At 27.9% G+C, this 22,250-nt stretch overlaps 3 protein-coding genes and 1 long non-coding RNA gene across 6 annotated transcripts; 2 read left to right on the plus strand and 2 right to left on the minus strand.

Moving 5' to 3' along the window:
- Window positions 1-1,054: 1,054 nt before the first annotated feature.
- Window positions 1,055-4,854, minus strand: LOC126551280 (probable NADH dehydrogenase [ubiquinone] 1 alpha subcomplex subunit 12). Its single transcript, XM_050204194.1, has 4 exons — window positions 4,683-4,854; window positions 3,018-3,100; window positions 2,826-2,941; window positions 1,055-1,295 (listed from the first exon to the last, which is right to left on the minus strand). Exons 1-4 carry the CDS (start codon window positions 4,775-4,777, stop codon window positions 1,164-1,166), a joined length of 426 nt encoding a protein of 141 aa, XP_050060151.1. The 5' UTR covers window positions 4,778-4,854; the 3' UTR covers window positions 1,055-1,163.
- A 788-nt stretch (window positions 4,855-5,642) lies between these two features.
- Window positions 5,643-11,862, plus strand: LOC114132673 (DC-STAMP domain-containing protein 2-like). Of its 2 annotated transcripts, XM_050203351.1 has the most exons (15): window positions 5,643-5,990; window positions 6,056-6,201; window positions 6,346-6,481; window positions 6,643-6,793; window positions 6,868-7,027; window positions 7,202-7,323; window positions 7,406-7,547; window positions 7,640-7,853; window positions 7,918-8,071; window positions 8,943-9,111; window positions 9,180-9,344; window positions 9,751-9,997; window positions 10,236-10,463; window positions 10,757-10,911; window positions 11,552-11,862. In XM_050203351.1, the coding sequence occupies exons 1-15, from the start codon at window positions 5,845-5,847 to the stop codon at window positions 11,695-11,697; spliced, it is 2,481 nt and encodes an 826-aa protein (XP_050059308.1). In that variant the 5' UTR covers window positions 5,643-5,844; the 3' UTR covers window positions 11,698-11,862. The 2 variants fall into 2 exon arrangements, with proteins under 2 accessions (XP_050059308.1, XP_050059309.1); XM_050203352.1 differs by lacking the exon at window positions 5,643-5,990 and having other exon boundaries at window positions 6,112-6,201; window positions 6,332-6,481.
- A 359-nt stretch (window positions 11,863-12,221) lies between these two features.
- On the minus strand, window positions 12,222-21,825 carry LOC114132674 (glutamate receptor ionotropic, kainate glr-3-like). Of its 2 annotated transcripts, none has more exons than XM_050204074.1 (9): window positions 21,680-21,825; window positions 21,109-21,432; window positions 20,500-20,618; window positions 20,256-20,426; window positions 19,499-19,722; window positions 18,741-18,955; window positions 17,969-18,091; window positions 15,342-15,490; window positions 12,222-12,688 (listed from the first exon to the last, which is right to left on the minus strand). In XM_050204074.1, the coding sequence occupies exons 2-9, from the start codon at window positions 21,316-21,318 to the stop codon at window positions 12,472-12,474; spliced, it is 1,428 nt and encodes a 475-aa protein (XP_050060031.1). In that variant the 5' UTR covers window positions 21,319-21,432; window positions 21,680-21,825; the 3' UTR covers window positions 12,222-12,471. The 2 variants fall into 2 exon arrangements, with proteins under 2 accessions (XP_050060031.1, XP_050060030.1); XM_050204073.1 differs by having other exon boundaries at window positions 21,668-21,825.
- LOC126551225 (uncharacterized) lies at window positions 17,070-19,579 on the plus strand. The gene is made up of 3 exons (XR_007605089.1): window positions 17,070-17,711; window positions 18,767-18,922; window positions 19,495-19,579. It is a non-coding gene; the product is annotated as an uncharacterized LOC126551225 (long non-coding RNA).
- Window positions 21,826-22,250: the final 425 nt, after the last annotated feature.

The following is a 22,250-nucleotide window of genomic DNA, read 5'->3' on the forward strand; positions in this document are numbered from 1 at the left end:
TCATCAAAATTTGAATTAACCAGGACCCTCAAAGTTGGAACTATATTAATTATATTAACTATATTTAACTATACTTTAGTTCATTGAATATAATTCAAATATAATATAATAATATTGTATAGACTCAAACATAATGTTTTTAAGGAGTTCAATATAGGCAATTTCTATGTACATTCATGTGAATGTTCTCGTCCGCCTTATAAATATTACTTACGACTTACGAGTGCTGTGCACGAATGCAGCGTACATGCACTATTATGAATACGGTTTTGCTAATTTAGTTGTCCAATCAATTTTTTTCGGCTATTATACACGCTCCCGCGGACGAAGTAAAACCACCGCCGACTGTGTTTTGTGTGTTTCTTATTCTTTACTCTATGTTCTGAATAGAGTATTTATATAAATATTCTATTATTTAAATAATTAATAATTTTTTTGGTAAATTTTATTATAATCAGTTAAAATAAAGCCTGAATGTAGTAACCGGGTACGAGTGCAGTAACTGGTTTAAGTGAGAAGTCGGGAAGGTGGGATACATAAGGTTATTTAATTTTTATCTGTGAGCAACAGTATACCATTGCTAACAAAATCGATTCTTAGTGAAGCTGGTATATCTACTTGAACACGTATATGCCTGAACTGAGATCCCTCTTATTAATTTGGTATAAAATATAATAGCGATTAAATCCCTTAAAAAGCAAAAGGGTTACAATTGATACAAGTAATAGATGAGCATAGAATAATTTTTATATTTTAACTAGTCTTATGATTTGGTATCATAAGCAATTTAAATGCAACAATAAAGCAATAAAATTGATAAAATAGTTCTATTTTATCATAAACTGTAGAATTTTATAAAAAGAAAAATTGTATCAAATTGTATCACATTGTTTTAAAACATTTTCTGTTAATTATTGGTGTCTGGTAATATAAGAAAATGGTAATCTTTATTATACAAATTAAAATTTATACTGAATAGTATTTCTATTAATAATATACAATCAAGTAATATATTATACTGTATCAATTAACTTGATAATCAAATAAAAACATATAAATTGATGGTATGTTTATTTGAAGTTTACTATTTGTTAAACTAATTTAATCATGACATTTATAATAATTTGCTTTAAATAGATATTTACACTAAAGAGCCACATAATTTAATTTTTATTTGGTGGCACCCAAGCTTGGATTTTTGGTGGCATTGTACTGTATGGTACATATTGGCGTTCAGTACCAGTTTCGTTTTCTGTGTGTTTAGCCATCCATTTATACTTAGGCCTGTTTGGATCCTGAAAGATACATTAATAAAAATAAATTATATTTATTCATAAATAATTTATACACTTATTGATAGAATACTAATTAATGTTTTAGTTAGTTTTAAATTAAATTATTTGTATTTAATAATAAAATAAATACAAGGCTTGAATCAAAAAAATTTGAAAAAAAATAATGTATCAATATTTTTATTTATTTATTTTTTTTGTGAATCAACACTATTCAGCTTTTTAAACAATAATATTTAAGAAAATATAAAAAATAAATAATGATGAATAGTAATAAACATTTATTAAAATATTATTTATATGGAGGTTGTTGTGACCTTGTTATGAATGATAATCGATTATTAATAGGATTGCTTAGGGGTCCTTATAATAAGGGAATTTTTTGAAAAGTTGGAATGAATCACTGGAAAATTAAAGGGCTCTTAAAGTCTGGTGTTACTTGAGACACATAAACAAAATCTCTTTAAAAATCCTAGTGTATCAATCTGAATTTCAATTAGCCTCTGTGTTACATTTATATGAAATATGATACAACAATCTGAGCATAATTTTAAATCAAGTAATTCACTAACAGGAATGAAATCATGCAGTGGATGGGGATATTTAAGCAATAACTTGCAAACCTGAGAAAGTACTTTGTACTTTAACAATCTGCTATACATGACATTGGTGTAGAGAGATTACACTAAGGAACCATATTAACTGACATTTATTTTTGTGACTTTAAATTCAAATAAATTGGTATAAAGGAGCTAATATATTTTCTTATCATACCAAAATGGTATTATAGGTAATAAATTGTAGCAATGGACTGTAACAGGAAAATCACAAAGATGAAAAATATATAATTTTATGATGGGTTTACAAATTTGTTTATTTTTAATATTTTTATTTGTTAATGTAGAGTGATATTGTTTAAGATTAACTGATTTTACCTTGAAAAAATGCTGTAGATTAGTTGTTCTCTACTAGTATTACATCAAAAAAAAAAAAATTTCAAGGACAACATATAAAATAATTAAACTCATTAAACTCATTAAGATAGAAAATTATATTTTTTAAAAATTAAGTTTGTAGACATTTTTGTATTGAGTTTTACTTAATAATTTTTATAATCTTTTGTTCTGGACTTGAAAATGTTTTTGTTCAAATCATTAGAACTCCTTACAACCAAATCACTTATCATTAAATTTAGTGTCATATAGTTTAAAATATTATAAAATCAATGGATATATTTTAAGTATTTTTCATATATTATTTTAATTAAATTATGACTAATATGATTTTATATTATATATACATATATTGTTTATCTATAATTTATAATATAAGTTAGGATATTTTATTCTCATATATAAAAAAAACAGGAATATTTTATGATTTTGTAATATGTATATATATATATTTTTTTTTATTATTAATGAAATATTAAACATGCTTGTTTTTATAAATTATTTCTGATCATAATTGTTTTTTTTATATACATAAACTGTTATTTTTAATATTTTAAGTAAAGTAATAAACGATAATTACATTATATGGAAGAAGGTCTGTTTTGTAATGGATCCAACCATACCATTCAGCAGGAATTTGACTAGCATCATAATCCAAAAATACTTTTTCATTGTATTCTACCCAACGATTACGTCCTGAAAAATGTTCACTGAATTAAACGAAACGCCCACAAGAAAAAAAAAAATATATTAATTGATAGATAATAATTACCATAAAAATATAAATTATTTTCATAATAACGATTGCCCATTTCATCAGTACCAACTAATGTACCAATTTTCAATTCATCATGTCTGTAAAAAAGAACATTCAATTAACAAAAATAAAAAATTTATATACTAAAAAAAGTCAAAAATTTATGTTATAAATAATAGTACCAATATAACTAATAATTACAAAGATCGTCTTTTTCAAAATAACTAAAAGTGTTTTTAACATGTTTTTCTAAAATATTTTTACAATTTAATATTTAATTATTTCTAATGATGTGTTTGGGTATCTAATGAATATATTTCTTCAACATGCCATTCTGTTTCTTAAATATATATATTATACAATATTCATGAAACATTATATTTACACAGTGTTAATAAATACAGTCATACAGATTATAAAGTTAATTAAAAAAAAAACTATTTATTTAGTCATAAAACATAAATAAATATCATAAAAGCATTTATATTATAAGACAGGGGGAAGAAAATCAAAAATTATCCTCCTCCCACTGATGTTAATAAAATAATAACTATGGTAAAATAATAATTAAAAAAAAAAACCTAAAATATAATATAAAACTTGACGTATTTGAATGATAAATTAACTGTAATAGGTAGTTAAAAATAAATTTTAGTAAAAATTGTTTACATATTATTATGATTAGTTTGAAAACTATATTCACAAAAATAAATCTTACTTGTAGGCTATAAAGTATGCGAATGTTTATGAATCAGTTTTTGTATGATTGTAGAACAGTTTAATAAAAAATAAATGAAGAATTATTTCCAATCTGAGAAATATTTATGATAAAAATTTTGTAAAATTAAAGTATAAACATTTATATAATAAGACAGGGGGAAGAAAATCATAAATTATCCTCCTCCCACTGATGTTAATAAAATAATAACTATAGTAAAATAATAATTAAAAAAAAAAACCTAAAATATAATATAAAACTTGACGTATTTGAATGATAAATTAACTGTAATAGATAGTTAAAGAGATTAGTATGAATATTTTCAAAACAAATTTTAGTAAAAATTGTTTTCATATTATGATTAGTTTGAAACTATATTCATAAAAATAAATCTTACTTGTAGGCTATAACGTATGCGAATGTTTATGAATCAGTTTTTGTATGATTGTAGAACAGTTTAATAAAAAAATAAATGAAGAATTACATCCAATCTGAGAAATATTTATGATAACAATTTTATAAAATTAAAGTATAAACATTTATTATAATACTTTGTGTTTTTTTCTTACAATTTCCAGTTAGTGTGATAGGTAAGTGATAACGCTAATCGGCAGAATTACTTATGTATTAATTGATAGAATTATACTGGTGAGTCTTAAGCAACAATTAACCGGACATTATAAAAACGGCCCTAATTATAATTTATGACCAGTAATCACCTATACCAAAGAGTTGAGTTACTTAACTCGAGTAACACTGACCTGTATGGATATTACAACGTTGCAGTATTATAATGATAAACACGTATTTATTCATTTTTAAACTAATACTATTAATTACTCAAGTATAATTTAAAAACATTTTTGGGTAGGTAGTTTGTATGTAACTTGTAAGATTTGTTTAAAGGAAAATACTCAAAATTAAAACAGAAAATCCGTAATAGTTTAAGATGAAGAACTTACCTGAACAGTTTTTTGAAGGCATTTAATGGTCCACCGTTGGCTTTGATGATGTTCAAGCCGGTGGTAAATTTATTAAAAGGAAAAATTTTATTCATTTTGACAAAAATTAAACCATAAGCAAACTTAAAAATAAAATATTGTCAGTGGACTTGACTTTAAAAACTATTATCACGCGAGTTGTTATCAATGTCAAGCAATCAGATGTTTATTATTACTTACTTTTTAAATTGTTATTTTAGTGATTTGCCAGGCAAAATATTTCGTTTTTTGTATGTTAGTATTAATAAATTTAATGATTAATTCAACTATATTATAATAAAGATTATCATTAAGTATTAAAGTTATTAATTTTTAATTGTTATTAAATATTATTTTACGTATAATAATAATATGTGTAGTTTTAATAGTTTTTAAAATTTCTGATAGATAGCGTACTACTATATAAATCGTTGGATAATTAATTATAGTTTGATATTAAAATTCAGAAACTATTCCACTGGTACGTTTTGGTTTTCTGAATCAAGCTGTTCTAGTTTTATTGATTTAAATAATTAGATTTTATTTTCATTCTATAAAAAATATAAACTCTAAGTTCAGGTTCAAATTAATAAAGTAATTAATTTCCTAATACCTCGTAAAAAAAATTTTAAATTACCTAAGCTTTTTTTAAACCATCTACGATCTACCTACTATAGTATGATTAGTTGATTAGTATTGTTAAATTTAAAACAAAAAAAATATATTTTGTGGAAGAGTTAGTGCATTGACAACATTGAAATGAAATAATTTTGGAGATTGTTGATTAAAAAAATATATCATAGAATACGTCATAGTAATATAATAGGTATTCGGTTTAATCTAAATTTGTTACTATGTAAACTATTATACCAATTGCAAATTGTGTATTTATTGCTATGAACGATCATTTTTTTATTTGTTAATAAATGTATTTTTAATAAAATATTTTTATGCTATTTCAGTACTTAGGTACATAATTATTTTCTTCTAGTTGGTAGTTGGTAATTTGGCAGTAACCAAATTACCTTTTTTTTGTGTGTGTGGGTATATGTGTATAGATAATTTACTGTTATGCTTTGTTTTCTATTAATTTATTCTGAACAATTTTATAAACTGATACAAAATATTAAAACTAGTGATTACTATGTATTTTCTTCGTGTTTTTCGCACTTTATTGTTGAAAATGATATTCAAAAGTTATTTGAGACGAAAAATGTATGCATTGGAAAAACTAAAAGGAAAGACACCAAAATATTCAATTTTCGATCGTTTCATCAACGTTTTACTTAAGTAATTGTTTGTTATTGTTTTTATTTTATTGAAACCACCACTGAATAAGTTGTTATCTTGTTTAGTTTATTGTGGTGTATTTGGATGGAAAAATGGTGTGGTGTAAATAAAGAAAACAAGAGAATGATTAAATGGGCAAAAATTAAGAAAATTTTAGAAACTAATGGGACGTTTGCAAATTTTCTCTTAAAATCTTTATTAGGATTTATGAGTACGCAGTTTTGATATACTTACCTACAATTTTATAAAACGTTTGATATAATATTATTACAATTAATTTTATCAAATGTTCCAACTTACTAACCTAGTTTATTTTAGTCTGAGTATTATTGTTCAAACAGATCATACATTTTAGGTGGTATTTTATTGACTATGGGAATGTTCATGTTTCTGTTACTGCAACTAAATTATTCATACACTAAAGCCACAGTAATAAGTTCAACAATTGGGAGTGTACTAACTTTAGGATTGGCTTTTTCTCCGATTTTCAGGTACGTTTAGAATTTCTAATATTCAGTTTTAAATATTTTTAATAACTATATGTACATCGGTTACTTACAATGGGATTAGCAATCAACTTCTAGCAAATCTAGCAATCTAATTCGAGATTAAATATATAAAAAATTATGTTTACATTTTTTAATTGATATAGGTGTATTTTTATGATGGTATTGCCGCAATTATTTTCGGATAAGGGTCGACACGCGCTACTCATGTATGCGTTTATTTTATCTTTTTCTGGACCTTCCAAGACTACATTACACAACACTGGAGTCTTATCGGAATCACTCACTTGCCTGCAGGTATATGAATCGCTAGCCCAAAAATAATTTCAATCAATAACAATTCGTTAATGTATCCAAGTTGAATGTTTCAGGACGAAATAAAATCAGCTATACGACAAATCGTTGAATTAATAAAAAAGCCATTACTGGCCGTCCGATCTTCTATAACACGCATAAAGGCAGATCTAGCCGTAATAATCAATAAAATGAAAAAAGGAATGTTGGCCGTCAAGAATACTGTAACCGAGTTAGGTGAGGATGTTAATAATTATTTGGTTATCAATTTATCATGCTGTTCGTGAGTCCTACACACAAAATATAATAATTGTTATGATATCATTATAAAAATATTATATTATATTTAAAATTTTGCGTCACCAACCTTTTTTTTTTTTTTATATAACCTTTATGTTTTCTCCTGTGTAGTACGAACAATTAAGTCAGCGTATGAATGGCTGTACAGCGTAATGAACATTTGTAATAAAAAAGTCGGAACTCCATATCAGAGGTGCACGAGAATGTTCGACGACGCTTTGGAGGAGTGTAAGGTAAATAGTTATAGTGGCTTAGAAATAATTTGTGTGACCAATGTAGCAACAATGAAAAATAACTAATATGCGTTTTACACAGGTAACGGTGTCTCCTACATTCGATTGGATGTGTTCGATATCGTACGTTATTTCCCACGTATGCTATACGGTTAAGTTCCTGGACAGCCTTTGTGAATTTTTCGAATTCATAAACGAATCAATTTTTGGAGCGATTCAAAACAGTGAGCTTTGAAAAATTTTAACATGAACACCTATTTCTATACCACCGTTATCGCGAAATTGTTATCCAAATATTAAACCCTATGGTGTTCAGGTATAAAGAGTTACGTGCGGCACATGAAGAACATGTTTTATGTATCCATCGAGTTCAAACATTCGTTTGCATTTGAGTCGAAGCCGAGCAAACTGAGTAGCGATATTATTCGCGGTATCATTACCGAAATCAAGTATAGGATCGAAAATGTCGTAATGCTGTTTGACTGGGCTGGATCGATTTTTTCGTTCTTCTTCCTGTACGTGTTTGTGATGTGAGTACTTTTGTAACTGGTGTTTCTATTAAATACGTATCATTTTAAAATATTATGGTCGTAGGGTATGGCGGTACAGACAGAAGTATTTAACGGTTGATTCGTTTGATAATAAATATTTGACAAAGGAGTTATACGAGCTGGACGAACGGAAACAGATCCTTGATCGGCCGACAATCATGCCGCTGACTAGAGTCGAAAAAAATAAATTCATAGAGGTACCTACTAGTTAGTAATTACTATTATAGTACACGGCATTTTCTACTTTATATGTACACAATGTGAAACAAAAAAATAAAAAAAAATAGCCGATACAGTTAATTAATTATTTCTGTGATGTTTTCGGTTTAAAACTTTTTTACTTGATATAGTATAATTACTAATAATCATTTAACATAACCATTATTATATTGTTATATAAAAAAAAATTTTTTAAATATTGATTAGGTAGGTATCAAAAATCTTTATAATATGTACAATATAATAATAGATAATTTAATGTAGATGACTATGTATTTTCGTAATTGCCAACATCAATGTGAAATGCTTGTTATACAATTAACTTAATACCTACCTAAGTAGTAAATTACTTAACTAATTTAACTATCAATTATATAGTTAATACTATTAATATTTAATTATAATTCTTTCTTTAATATTATAATTTTAGTAATTGACATTAAAATTATAACGACAGATTAATGCAATTAGATTCGGATTTATATTATGTACATTGTATACATGCGTATTTTTTTTTATTAATATAATTATATAAGAGATTTAATTAACGATTTAAATTCATTTTTTTTTATTAAAATGACATTAATTTTATTTTAAATATTTAATATTTTATGTTTATTCTATACTTTTTGAAAAAATAGCTAATAATCGAAAGTTTTGTATAGACATTTATTTTGATATTTATTCCATGGCGTGTATTTGGTGAATTCTTAGTTCTATTCAATATAATATAAAAAAAAAAACTTACAAATATTCTGTTTGAAAAATTAGGATTCGTATTGGTATACATTTGTTGAACGTACTAAAATAATTCAATGTAATATTTTTGTTGTCAACATTGTAAATTAGCGAACATCTGCTCATTTGGTACTACAAGAAAGAAAAGCATTGTTCCGGTCATTGGCCATACTATTACTGGCGACTATTAAGATACTCATACAAATGGCGGTAGATTACAGTCTTTATTGGATATTGATCACTGTCAGAAAATATGGGCGACTGTCGACCCAACTTGACCGTAAAAACAATAAAGTTGTACGAATTGCAAGTTATTAATTTTTCATATTTATCATATAAATTTCTTAGCGCCGAGAATGATCGATGTGAACATCGACGGCGATGGAATACTAGCAGATCTATACAAAACTATAATTCAAACGTTTAAGCCGGTGGCGAATGAAATGAACATGGATACAATGAGTTGTTTGCCGAATCCGTGGCCGCCAAACTACGATTGTTATAAGCGAATCAGTAATATAATAATCATTTTAAAAATGAAAATCAATAACATGTTCCGAGCTGCAAAAATTGAGCTTACAGTTTAAAAAAAAAGTTTAACTAATATTAAATTTACCTAACAAAGAAAACGTTCTTAATAATACTTGATTGATTTTTTTAGGTTATTGCTCAGAATACATTTATTTTATAATATTTACTTAATACAACTAACCGTTTAAATTATATCCATCATTTTAATCAGCAATATTACTTAATCGTTTTGTTCGCCATGAAATTACCAATGTAATGCATTTATTGAAACACAGACATCGGAACATGATATAAATATATATCTGAATTATATTATATATCATGAGGCTAAGCGTGAAGTCCATTAGTGGCCCTATTGAAGAATATATCTTCAATCATTTATTTTTAGTTTTTGTGTTAACTTTGACGTGGTTTCTCGCCATCATGCAACCATACGGTTTGCGATTTCGGTCTTACGTTATGGGATACTATCATCCGGACGTGGCCAAGACAAGGGCGGTGTGGCTGCATAATCACATAATTCGCCGGAGAATCAATTTCATCAAATTTGCAAGGCGATTTCTGCGCAGGAAGTTCGGCCTGGGCGGTGGAGAAAATATTGAAGACACCTCCTTTTTGGATTTAATATATTCCAAGTCAGTATTTATATAATTAAATGATGGTATCACGCATTCAAAAAATATTATTTAACTAACCAAACAAAATTTTACAAATGTCATTATAATATACATTTATGGTTTTTGTTAATACGTATTATAGTGCATCTTCAATTCTCCAAAATATGTACATTTCATATAAATCTTGAAATAAAAAGCTAATCGATAAATATCATATTTAATATTTATTCATATTTAATGAAAGACATTTTTAAAGGTGCCCATTCTTGGATCGTATCTGGAGTCGTAAAAAGCAGATTGTATGCCTTTTATGTGGTTACAAAGCAAAGGAAATAGACTTAAAATCGGGTGAAATAGTGAAGTGTGACAATGGCAACTGTAAAGGTGTATATTGTTCAAAATGTTTCAAAGACATTGACAATAAATGCACTTTGTGCAGCAATCCTATTAACTATGGAGACATAACAGATATTAGTGAAGAAAAGTATGCGTTTTAACTTTTAACTCATGAAAATATGACTAGCGGAGGATCTAGGATTCAATTTTTTTTTTGGGAGGGGGTGGGGTAGTAGTAGTTATCCACTGTTACGAGATAGAAATATATTTTTATCACACATTCAATTACTTATATTATTACCTATATTTATTATTGAATTAATAAAACTTAACTTATGACAATTTAGGTGGGATAGGTGGGTAGGTAGTTCGTGTCCTCTCCTTAAATCCTCCACTGATTATGACACTATTCTAAATAGCAAATAAACGAACTTTCTGCAGAGATAGTTCTTCAGATGCAACCGAGACGAACGCTGTAAAATTATCAGTTCACAAAAAACCAGCTAAGAAGATAGGAAAACGAAAACATGTTAAGTGGGCTAAAACAGTTTTTCATAAAGTTAGCACTGACGAGGAAGGAAATGATGGCGATGAAAGTTAGTGTAATAATAATATATTCAGAACTTAGAAAGTTCTTAAGCAAAGAACCGAAATAAAACGTATTGAAATAAGAACTCTTAGCACTTTAAAAGTTATAACTTGTTTACGTATAAGTTCATTAGAAAATAATAATTTAAAAATTACTTTGTAGTTTTTTTTTTATTAACAATCTTGTAATATTAATATATACTACAATTAAGTACTAACTTGTTTAGATAATAAGTTCCTACTTAAACCATTGTAATTAAAAAGGATATTCATACAATAATAAGGAAAATTTAACCTATCGTTGAAAAATTCGAAATAATTTAATTATTCCAATTAATAATAAAATGACAATTAAAGTTGAATGAACTATATTAATTTCAATAATTTTATACATCACTATTGTTGGAATATATCCGTATAAATAATAAGCGTTCATAATAAAGTTTTAGTTGATTAGAAACATGATTATTATTCAAAATAAGTTTCATTCAATTAAAATATCAATTTAATTAATTTTCTTTCATACATTTTGAACTAACGAATTAGCTAATTTTATCGCATTCGTTCCGAGGTCGAAATATATTATATTGGTCGGTAGGATAAATAGAAAAAAATACTTATTAACTGTTGTGTGGTTTTAATATAAAGGTTCAATAAGTGAGTGTTCAAACAGTACGTGTAGCAGTGTGTCGAACTCTTATGAAAACGATCCAAACTATGTGAACTCAGATTTGAACTATAGAACATTAATTATAGAGAGTCAAGACGGCATCCGAAGATATTTGTCTATTTAATTATAATAATATTATATTTATATATTTTGTATTGTTAGTGTTAACGCCTTGTTAGCTGTATATCATTGGCTTGTGGTTTATTATCATTTTTTTTTTTTTTTTATAAATTATTATATGTTTTTCAAAAACATTTTATTTATTTTTTTATTATTTATATAATTATTAATAAAACTTTAAATACCTAATTTGTTTATGTTTGTTGAATAATATAGCTTTTTTATTGTATCTTCGTCCAGACGAAAGAAGTCGTGAAAGTGTTCAGGTATGTCATACTTTTGGCAGGGCTCCTTGTGTACATCCATTTCGTATATATATAATATTATATTATAAATTGATCTAGGATAACAGTAAGTTTGACATAATATTGGTATTTAGTCATCAGATTGGTATGTGTGTAATATTTTATAATAATAATATAATAATATAATGGATCATGATTTAATTTTGTTTCTGACGATCAACCAGCTATAATTATAGTCATCGAAATTAATACACAAACACAATAATATATTATGAGACGATAGACGGAGTAAGTACTTTTATTTTTTTCCACGTTATGCTTGTACATATTTTTATAAGACGTATAAAAATAGCATTAAAATTAATTACTTACTATTTAATTATATGCTGTACAGTGTACTTAAATGTTATTATACAGGTAATAGTTCCCTACCTCAGTTAAACTGAGGTATAGTTATTACAATTATGAAGCATTTACGTTCTACGATAAAATAGCAAATTGATTATTTAATTTTCATAACAATATTATGTATGTTATTTATCCACTTGGGTCTTATAAATGTATTCAAATATAAATAATAACCATGAAGCGCATATACCGTAGCCAAGAAATATTAATGCTGGATAGATTTCTTTCATGGATACGCTGTTGAAGCGTATTACTCCCGAGTTTGCTGAACACTTTTGTTTTTGCGGCATTAGCTTCTTGGTAGTTCGATATTTTAAGCCAATTTCTTGTTGTTGTATCATCCTAGAATAGAAATTATGCTATTATGTAAATATACAGTGTAACGTAAACAATAAATGCCTATATTTTTTAAGGTGATTTGATATTGAATTTCACTTATAAAACAGGATGATTCACCAAGCTATAACTTACTTTTTTTTCTATGAAAGTTGTTATTCAAAATATGATTTCTATAATACTGAGTTGATGTTCTATTGTTTGTAAATACAAATTTGAAATAAAAAACGCATTTTTATCATAATACATTATATTATAGTCAAATAAATTTCATAACAAAATACAATTCACAACTTAAACTAATTGATTTAAGAATACATAAGTACAACTGTACAAGTGTAGGTATAACATTTTATAAGATAATTTATATATGTTTGAAAATTGTAATATATGACTATATTATTATAGTCGAATAAGTTTCATAATAAAATATAATTAACAAAATTAATGAAATCAACTGATTTAAGAATATTTAAGTACAACTGTACACAAGTAGGTATAAAACATTTTATAAGATAATTTATATGTGTTTGAAAATTGTAATATATGACTATATTATTATAGCCGAATAAGTTTCATAATAGAATATAATTCACAAAATTAATTAAATCAACTGATTTAAGAATATTTAAGTACAACTGTACACAAGTAGGTATAAAACATTTTATAAGATAATTTATATATGTTTGAAAATTGTAATATATGACTATAATATTATTATAGTCGAATAAGTTTCATGAAATTAAATCAATTGATTCAAGAATACATAAGTACGACTGTACAAGTAGGGATACAAAATTGTATAAGATACTAATTATATGTTTGAACACTGAAGCTATATAGTATATTAATTTCTATACTATACTGTAGACCATATCTCATGCAGCGCAACAAAAGACGCGACGTGCGAATTTCTTTGCCCGCTTCCACAACGAGGGACGTTTGATTTTAACCTGAGTCACTGCTGGTTCTGTCATACTGCTACGAGTCGACAAGTCCCGCGAAACTCGCATCGGAGTAGTACATTTGATTTCGGTGTCATAAGACACGCTATCAGGATAGTGAATTGCAATGTTTGGCATTGAACTCCACAATGGTTTAGGACAACCGGCGAGATATCGGCTCTTTGCGTCCGTTTCGCCCGAGCTATCACCGTTTGATTCTGCCGTAGAAACCTGACGATCAGATGAGATGGACGGCGATCTGATTTCGACTTCCGCGGTCGGAAGTTCGTCGATTTGCGGTTCGGCGTTGTTTGCCAATTCGATTGGCGTCGGACAAAATGCCACCGGTTCAATGGAAACCGGCTGTACAGTAACGGCAGTAGATGCCTGCAGAATTGCGGCCGTGTCATCACCACCAGTCGTTAAAGCCGCCGCCATTAGATTAGGCATCGACCCATACGGTCGTTTTATAGTCATGATGTCGGATGCATTTTGACTGTCTGAGACTGTTTTGGAGACCACTGTAGGCGACAAAGACAAAGTCTCGTTTTCGGTTATGTTAATAGTCGGAAATTCGTCGATTTGTGGTTCGGCGATGTTTGCCAATTCGATTGGCGTCGGACAAAATGCCATCGGTTCAATAGAAATCGGCTGTACCGTTACGGCAGTCGGTACCTGAATAAGAATCGCGGTCGTGTCGCCACCAGGTGTCAAAGCCGCCGCCGTTAGATTAGGTCGATACCCGAACGATCCTTTAATAGTCATTTCAGGCGATGCATTTTGACTGTCTGAGACTGTTTTGTATTGATCATTTTCCAGTTTCAATGATGTAGGCTCGGTTATCGAGACCGCTGTAGGCGACAAAGACAAAGTCTCGTTCTCGGTTATTTTAATAATCGGAAATTCGTCGATTTGTGGTTCGACGATGTTTGCCAATTCAATCGGCGCCGGACAAAATGCCATCGGTTCAATGGAAATCGGCTGTACCGTTACGGCAGTCGGTACCTGAATAAGAATCGCGGTCGTGTCGCCACCAGGTGTCAAAGCCGCCGCCGTTAGATTAGGTCGATACCCGAACGATCCTTTAATAGTCATTTCAGGCGATGCATTTTGACTGTCTGAGACTGTTTTGTATTGATCATTTTCCAGTTTCAATGATGTAGGCTCGGTTATCGAGATCGCTGCAGACGACGAAGACAAAGTCTCGTTTTCGGATATATCAATATTCTGCATGTTTGTATAACTTTATACGTCGTAAAGCTTTAATGCTTTTAAAATTGCAGAATAATTATTAAATGTACGTTTTGTAAAAATTTAATAGGTACTGCAGAAGAGTGAAGACTGAACTGAGACAGTAGAATTGATACCGACAGTATTATATTTATTTCAAAACTTTGCAGTTGTCCATAGCAACGATACAAATGTTTATAGTTTTTGTAATGGAAATATATTCTTACAAGCCGTATGCACAATATGTATTATATACAATAACAATATATTTAAAAATTCAAAACATTAGAATTTGTATGCATTTATTATTAAAAAAAAATGGAGGTTAGCATGCTTGGCAAATCATCTCAATATACTATATAGGTTTTAAAATTCAAAAGTAATATTATTGTTAAGGTATTGTTTTAATGTTGAATTCGCATTTTAAGTTTAAAAACATAAATTTACTAATTAAGTAAGCGTTTAATGCTTGAATAGGTACATACTTTTGTTTAAATACGTCTTTGTATCCTGACTTTTTTACGACGTATAACGTGAGAAGTGGTATTTTATATACTTCCGTTTCAGATAAACTGCATTTTTCATGTTCTTGCCATGTCTTAGCTATTATATCATATGCCAATGTGATTTCCCCCTAAAAAATACTTTGATATTATATACTATATTTTTAAATAATTTTGTTAAAATGTTGATAAAAATTATAATTATTTTTATTTTGGAACTTGGAAGTGTTAACGGATGGTACTTTTCGAGTATAGAGTAGGAGATTGTTGACAACAACCAAGGATACAGATCAGGTATTTATTACGAACAAATTTTTAAAATGAGATTTTACTCAAGCAAGTTTAATTTATTGTAAAAAGTTCTGTTTTTATCGAAAAATTTGATTAAATATAATAATTCATTAGACTATGATGATAGATTGTGTTTAGTTAATACAAGTGTTTCAGATATTATGTAAAAAATGTAATAAAAATGACTCAGAATTTTTAAAAAGCTTTACATCACTCGCGTCATCTCTACAGAACGGGATCATCCTTTTTGCCTTGGTGTAGTGTGTAAATACAAAATATAAATGAAGTAATGAAGCCCGATCAAGAAAATACACACGGAAAAAAATATGTAGTTGATGTTACTAGAATTGTAATAATTTTAACTATATTTTATAGTTACATATAGGACAGCTATTATATTAGTTAATAATACTACATTATTATAGTTATCCTATTATAGCTATGGTAACTATAATATAGTAGTGTCAACTAAAACATTGTAGTAATTTTTTAGTACTGAATACTAAATGTTGTAGTTAGTCAACATAAATCGTATAGTAGCTTCTACTATACAATTTAGTTAGCAATACTTAATCTTTAAAGCCCTTAGTTCTGAATACTAAACGTTTTAGTTAATTAACATAAATTTTTTAGTAGCTTCTATTATACAATTTAGTTAGCAATACTTAATCTTTAAAACCTTAAGTACTGAATACTAAATGTTGTAGTTAGTTAAACTTACATTTTATAGTAGCTTCTATTATACAATTTAGTTGGGAATACTTAATTATTTAAAGACCTTAGTACTAAATACTAAACATTTTATAGTAGATTGTACTATATTAATTAAATAATTGAAAATGTATACAATTATATTTCAATAAATAAAATAAATAAAGTCAGAGATAAATGTAAGAATATATTTTATTGTTATTTAATTACAATTAGGTAATACAAATGATATACTTTATACTTATTATGTTCTAATTCATCTGATAATACAACATCTAAGTTATCTCAATCAATTACTGAATGCTGAGTCATAACTGATGAATTTTCCTCTGGTAAATTCTATATTATAAAAAAAATTATGGATTATAACTACTTAAATACAAGATTATACAAATTCTTACTCTTTCTGTTTTTAATTTTTTCAAATGTTTTAAAAACTTAGAGCGCTGACCAATTTTTGGGAATAACTGTTCAACCATAGTTTCAGTAAGATCAAGTAAAGCTATTTCATCATATTTTCTGTGAATAAATCCATAGTGGGTAGTCAAGCTTTTAACCTTAAAAAATTAATTTGAATTTTATTGTTTACAATGGTAAATGATGTAATTTTGCGACAACAAATGTCAACTTTACGACCATCTTTAAAAATTTATACTATAGTAATTAAACAAAAATTATATATAGGTAGGTATATTTATACTTACATGTATACAAATGACAGCAAAAACGTATTTGATGACAGTTGACAAATTCACAAGTGACAATAATTGACAAATTAAAATTTAACACTTAAGAAAATTTAAATTTCAAATGACGCAATGACGATGACGGACACGGAAAAATAAACAGAAAAAGGAAAAGCCGATTTTCGATCACTCAGTTACTGCCATAGAGGTAAAAAACCCGAAATAGGTAAAAATAAAAGTAACAGTGTAACCACGAGCCGTATTGTCCAGTGTGACCGGCACCCGTTGTCAGGTGTAATATTGCGATAATTACTATAACAATTTAAGCAATAATAAAATACTAAAATCTTTTAGTTGAAATTACCAAAATATAGGTAAAAAAGTCAAAAGTGGTTGAAGTATACTGTTATCCTTTGTGATTGAAATAATGTAATACCTTACACCACTATTTCTAATTCAGGAACCGTCGCTTTTACTTCCCAAATCTGAGTCTAGATTTAAATGAACAAAGTTTAACGATTGTCGTCCACTGACATCGTTCAGTGTACTTTAAGCGGTACACGACTTATACGCTGAGTGTGAGAAAGACGAGTGGGGCCGACTGTTGCCTTTACAGCACGGCCATTAGGAACGCCCACAACCATGGCACACCATATTCAGATCGGTAACCCTCATATGCTTTATACATTGTTATACATTATCTGTCTTTACATATTATTAATATATGCTATATTTATTTTATACATACATTCTAAGAATCGAGTACTTTACTTAAACAAGGTAATCCTGGACTTAAGCGATTATGTTACATACTGAGGTCTCGGTGACTATAGATCTCGCAAATATAAACATAAACTTTTCCATAGGGAACACGTCAAATGGTAGGGACCGGTTAAGAGGGAACGTTACACTATAACTCACCAAATACGAATGAAATTCATTTCGAACTCGTTCCACGCCTATCTCCGGACTCGTAAACGCCTTTGCACCTTGTGGTTTCATCTTTTCGAAATAGATTTTCTTAATATTTTCATCGACCGTCTCCTATAATGAAATATTCGTAATCGTATACGTTGTATTTAATTGAGTTAACGCATTTATATTATGAACTGAAAACACTAATTGCCAATATAATTAAATTTTCATTTGATGTTAACCAGTGGAGTATATATTGTGGAATTACACATCCTCATAAATAATATAATATATTTCATGGCGTATAGTCGGAAGTCTGCATGGAGAGTAATGAAAAAAAATACATTAAAATCTTTAAAAGAAATCTCTTTGATATCTGATCAAACGAAAGGCTTATGATCTCCAGTATAAATACCCAAGTATAAAAACATTAATTATTAGTAGTTTAAAAGCACTTAACTCCGTGTTTGCCAAATAGACTTAAACAGAAAACAAGCGAAATCTTCATAAAACATTACGCGTGCGGGAAATAATAAATATACCTAAATGTGAGTTGGATATAAGGCTCTCCTTATACTATTGAGGCATGTAATTATTTCTCAACTTTAATACGAAGATACGAAGAAAAAAATACGATTTCTAAGTTTTTTTTTTTTTAAACCGAGAGCGCTCCATTCAATTTTTTCCTAATCTTCATGCGCAACAATACCATGATTTATATTATATTATTAAGAGTGACGATATCTCTATAATAATCGATAAAGCATTATTTTTGTACATTGAAATATATGTAATTGTGTTTAGTGTCTTGTACACTGAACGTAATCGGTTTGTTTGCCAAATCAACGATGGTGTTGATTGTCTTGCTGGCCGACTGCAGCAAAACTACGATACAAGCCGCGTACGAGGTGAACAAGAACACCGCACAAAGGAACAGCGTGAACGTGGCAATTCGCGCAGGTATTGAATAGTGAGTAGCCGCCACTGAAATGCCTGCGAACAGATGATCGATGTAGCCTGTGAGTGACATTAAAAACAACAGGGGCTATTTTTTACTCTGAAAATAACGTTCTATACTGTTATCGAGTTATATCTGTGTTGTCGTTATTATTGTGCTGTACCTATATTATTATATTATATCATAACACTTTGTACTTATGAAGTATTCTTACTAATTCGTATATAAAAAAGACCGTGAACCCACTATTAGTAGGCTGCAGTTTATATGTATAATACTCAATTTACAATGGCGCGCGATCGCAGTTTTTAAAAAATAAATTTAAATAATGTTATGCTAATTAAACTATATCAGAAATCCGACTGTAATATTGCATAATTCTCTAGGTATATAAAACATTGTATGATTGTAAAAAGGTTTTGTATTGAAATATATTAAATTAATCATGATATTATAAATTATTACACGTCTTATTAGAGTACATGAAAATTATATTCAATAGAGCATAGCAAAACACTAGTCGAAAAATAAGATTGGGATAAGTCACGTATTTACCTGACTTTTATTTTTATAGGTACCTTGTTGACAAATAGCAGCAAAGACTAAGGTGACCGTATCTAGTGCGAACGAGAGTTTCATTTCTACGCCATGTAACCAATTGGAAATCCATATGAGAAATACCAGAGTAACGGCGAATACTGACATAACGATGAGCAGCGCTATCCAGACATTAGGTACGAATGGCAAAGTAAAAATGTTGTTGACACTGGACAGAGGCGGTTGTTTATAAATAGCGACAGTTCTGTAAACATAGAATTAACTTCATTGATTTTTTTGCAAACAGAAATAATTTTAGTTAAATCGGTTAAAATGAAATCAAATTAATTAAATGATATGATTTTGAAGTAATATTATATTTTATTAGTTAAATATACTGTGTTAATTACAGTAAATATTTTTTAACTTTTCATTTTTTAATATTTAGACCATAAGATACCTAATGTTAATTCTTCAATACAGCTATAGGTAATATAAAAGAAAAAGCTTAAGCGAGTTGAATTCGTTGGAATTTTACATTAAAATTGATTTTGTAGTCATGATGTGTTTTCTAGGTTTATAGGTAGGTAGAAATAAAAAGGTTGAAGACCATTTTCTAATTCAAATTTTAAATGTTGAAAATGTTTACTACGTTTATAAATTTATAATATATAGTAAATAAAAATGGAGCAGAAGGTAAGTGAATATTATAAACCGTCAAGAGTGATGTCACTGTTGCAAAAAGCAGTATTTTATTTTGTTAAATAAACTTATTGCTATTATATTTTCAATCATTACCGAGCTATGAATGTCCCGACGGTCAAGTCCCCAATGTCCATTCGATCTGATCTCATCAGAGCACCGGCAGCCGTAAAGTCAATTTCTTCTCTTTGCAGTTTTCCTATTAAACCGCTATACGTCCCGTTACCGTAATTCCACCCATAATCGGAAGACAAGGTCAAGTTTAACCTTTAAACACAAACAAACGTTAAGATTGATGGTTTTCAGACTATATAATATTTAGTATACATATTATACTAACGTGAAATTTAATTGTTCCGCTAATACTGTACAAACGGCATAATGCATATGGGCAAATATATCTAAATTGTGAGTAACTATAGGCTTATCCCAACCGTGAAAACTGTTGGGTTCTAGAACCTGATAAATATATGACATTAAAAAATATATTTTTTATCAGCTTTAATTCGTTAATTTTGGAAATAATTGTGATTACAATGAACTATTCAGGCTTCACATACCATAATTTATGTAGTACCTACTTAAATTAAATTATAATACATTAACGTGCACTAATAGCGCGTAGCTGATTTCTAAGGGGAATAAGAAAAAATATTAAAATTATAAAATTTGTATTGTTTTCATAAAAAAAAAAAAAAATTAAAAATTGAGATAATTCGTATACCTACTTATTATTGACCACATATAATAATACTAAATAAATCCTGCTGAAATGAATAAAATATGCAACAACTTATTATGTGTATTAACTATGTGATATAATCTCATGGAATTATACTCATGTGTTTTTATAAAAGGCATTTAATTTACAAATAAGGGAATAGCTATGCTAAGTTTGTAGGTATTCATACAACGTTTTGTTGATTAAAATGTTTTACATAGGACTTACTACAGTAGAGGCTGAAAGGACAACACGTTTAAAGTTTGTCCGATCAGAGAGTTTAATTTCCACTCGTTCTGGAGTCATCACGCCGACTCGGGACACTTGAACTTCTTTGGCAACACTCAACCGAAAACCATCCCATATTTCCCAGAGGTTTCTATTAACCTCTATCAATAGATAAACTCTCGAATCTGGCATTACGTAGGCTTGATTCATATGCGTTTTGAATGAGTGTAAAGCAATTTCTAGGGCGTCTGTTTTATTCGGATTTCCGTGCCGATTAAAAAGTACCCAGTCATTTTGAAGGCTGAACAGTCGTCTATTTGATGCCTATATAATATTTATATTGAGAAAAATTACTGTATTATTCACAATATAATACATTTTGTTTAAATATTTATTTTATTATATTAACGCTATTTCATCAATTTAACACTATAACCAAGTGCAAAATATTCATAACATATTGTTTACTCTATACTGATCCATATAATTTGTAAATCTGATTTTAAAAATAAAATTTAATAAATTATAAAAATAATAATAGCTTCTATATAAGTTAAACCTGCTGAAGTACATAAGAAGCTTGATTGCATGACAAGTCAACTAATATCCCAGATCTAAACCATGTGTTTTGCGTCTGATGTACAATTGTTTGTATATTTTTTAAATCAAAATTTATCGATATATCTTCATTTGAGAATTTCTTAAGAAATTCACTGTTTATTCCTATATCAGATATAAAAAACGAAAATTATTATTAATAAATCAAAACATATTTTAATATTAATAGTTACACTGATTGATATAGTTTATATACTATTACATAATTTTGACTTAGATTCGTAGTGCCTAATTATAAATGATTTTTGTTTTGCTTTAATAAATATAGATACAATTATAACACTGAAAGTAAATAAAATGTTTTAGTTGAATTTGTTTTAATTATATTATCTTTATTTAAACGTTCGTTAATTTTTTTCCGGTGTCTATTTAATAATTTAATTAATATAATTGTAACTATCGTGTAAAGACTGATCATAAATTTAATATGTGATATTAGATATTTAATATCTTTTTATGAATCATATAAAATAAAATTTATTACGGTTATAAGTTAAAGTTGGTTGTTTTAATATTAATCAAAT

Source organism: Aphis gossypii, chromosome 3 (assembly GCF_020184175.1).
Source record: "Aphis gossypii isolate Hap1 chromosome 3, ASM2018417v2, whole genome shotgun sequence".
Classification (NCBI taxonomy): Eukaryota; Metazoa; Arthropoda; class Insecta; order Hemiptera; family Aphididae; genus Aphis; species Aphis gossypii.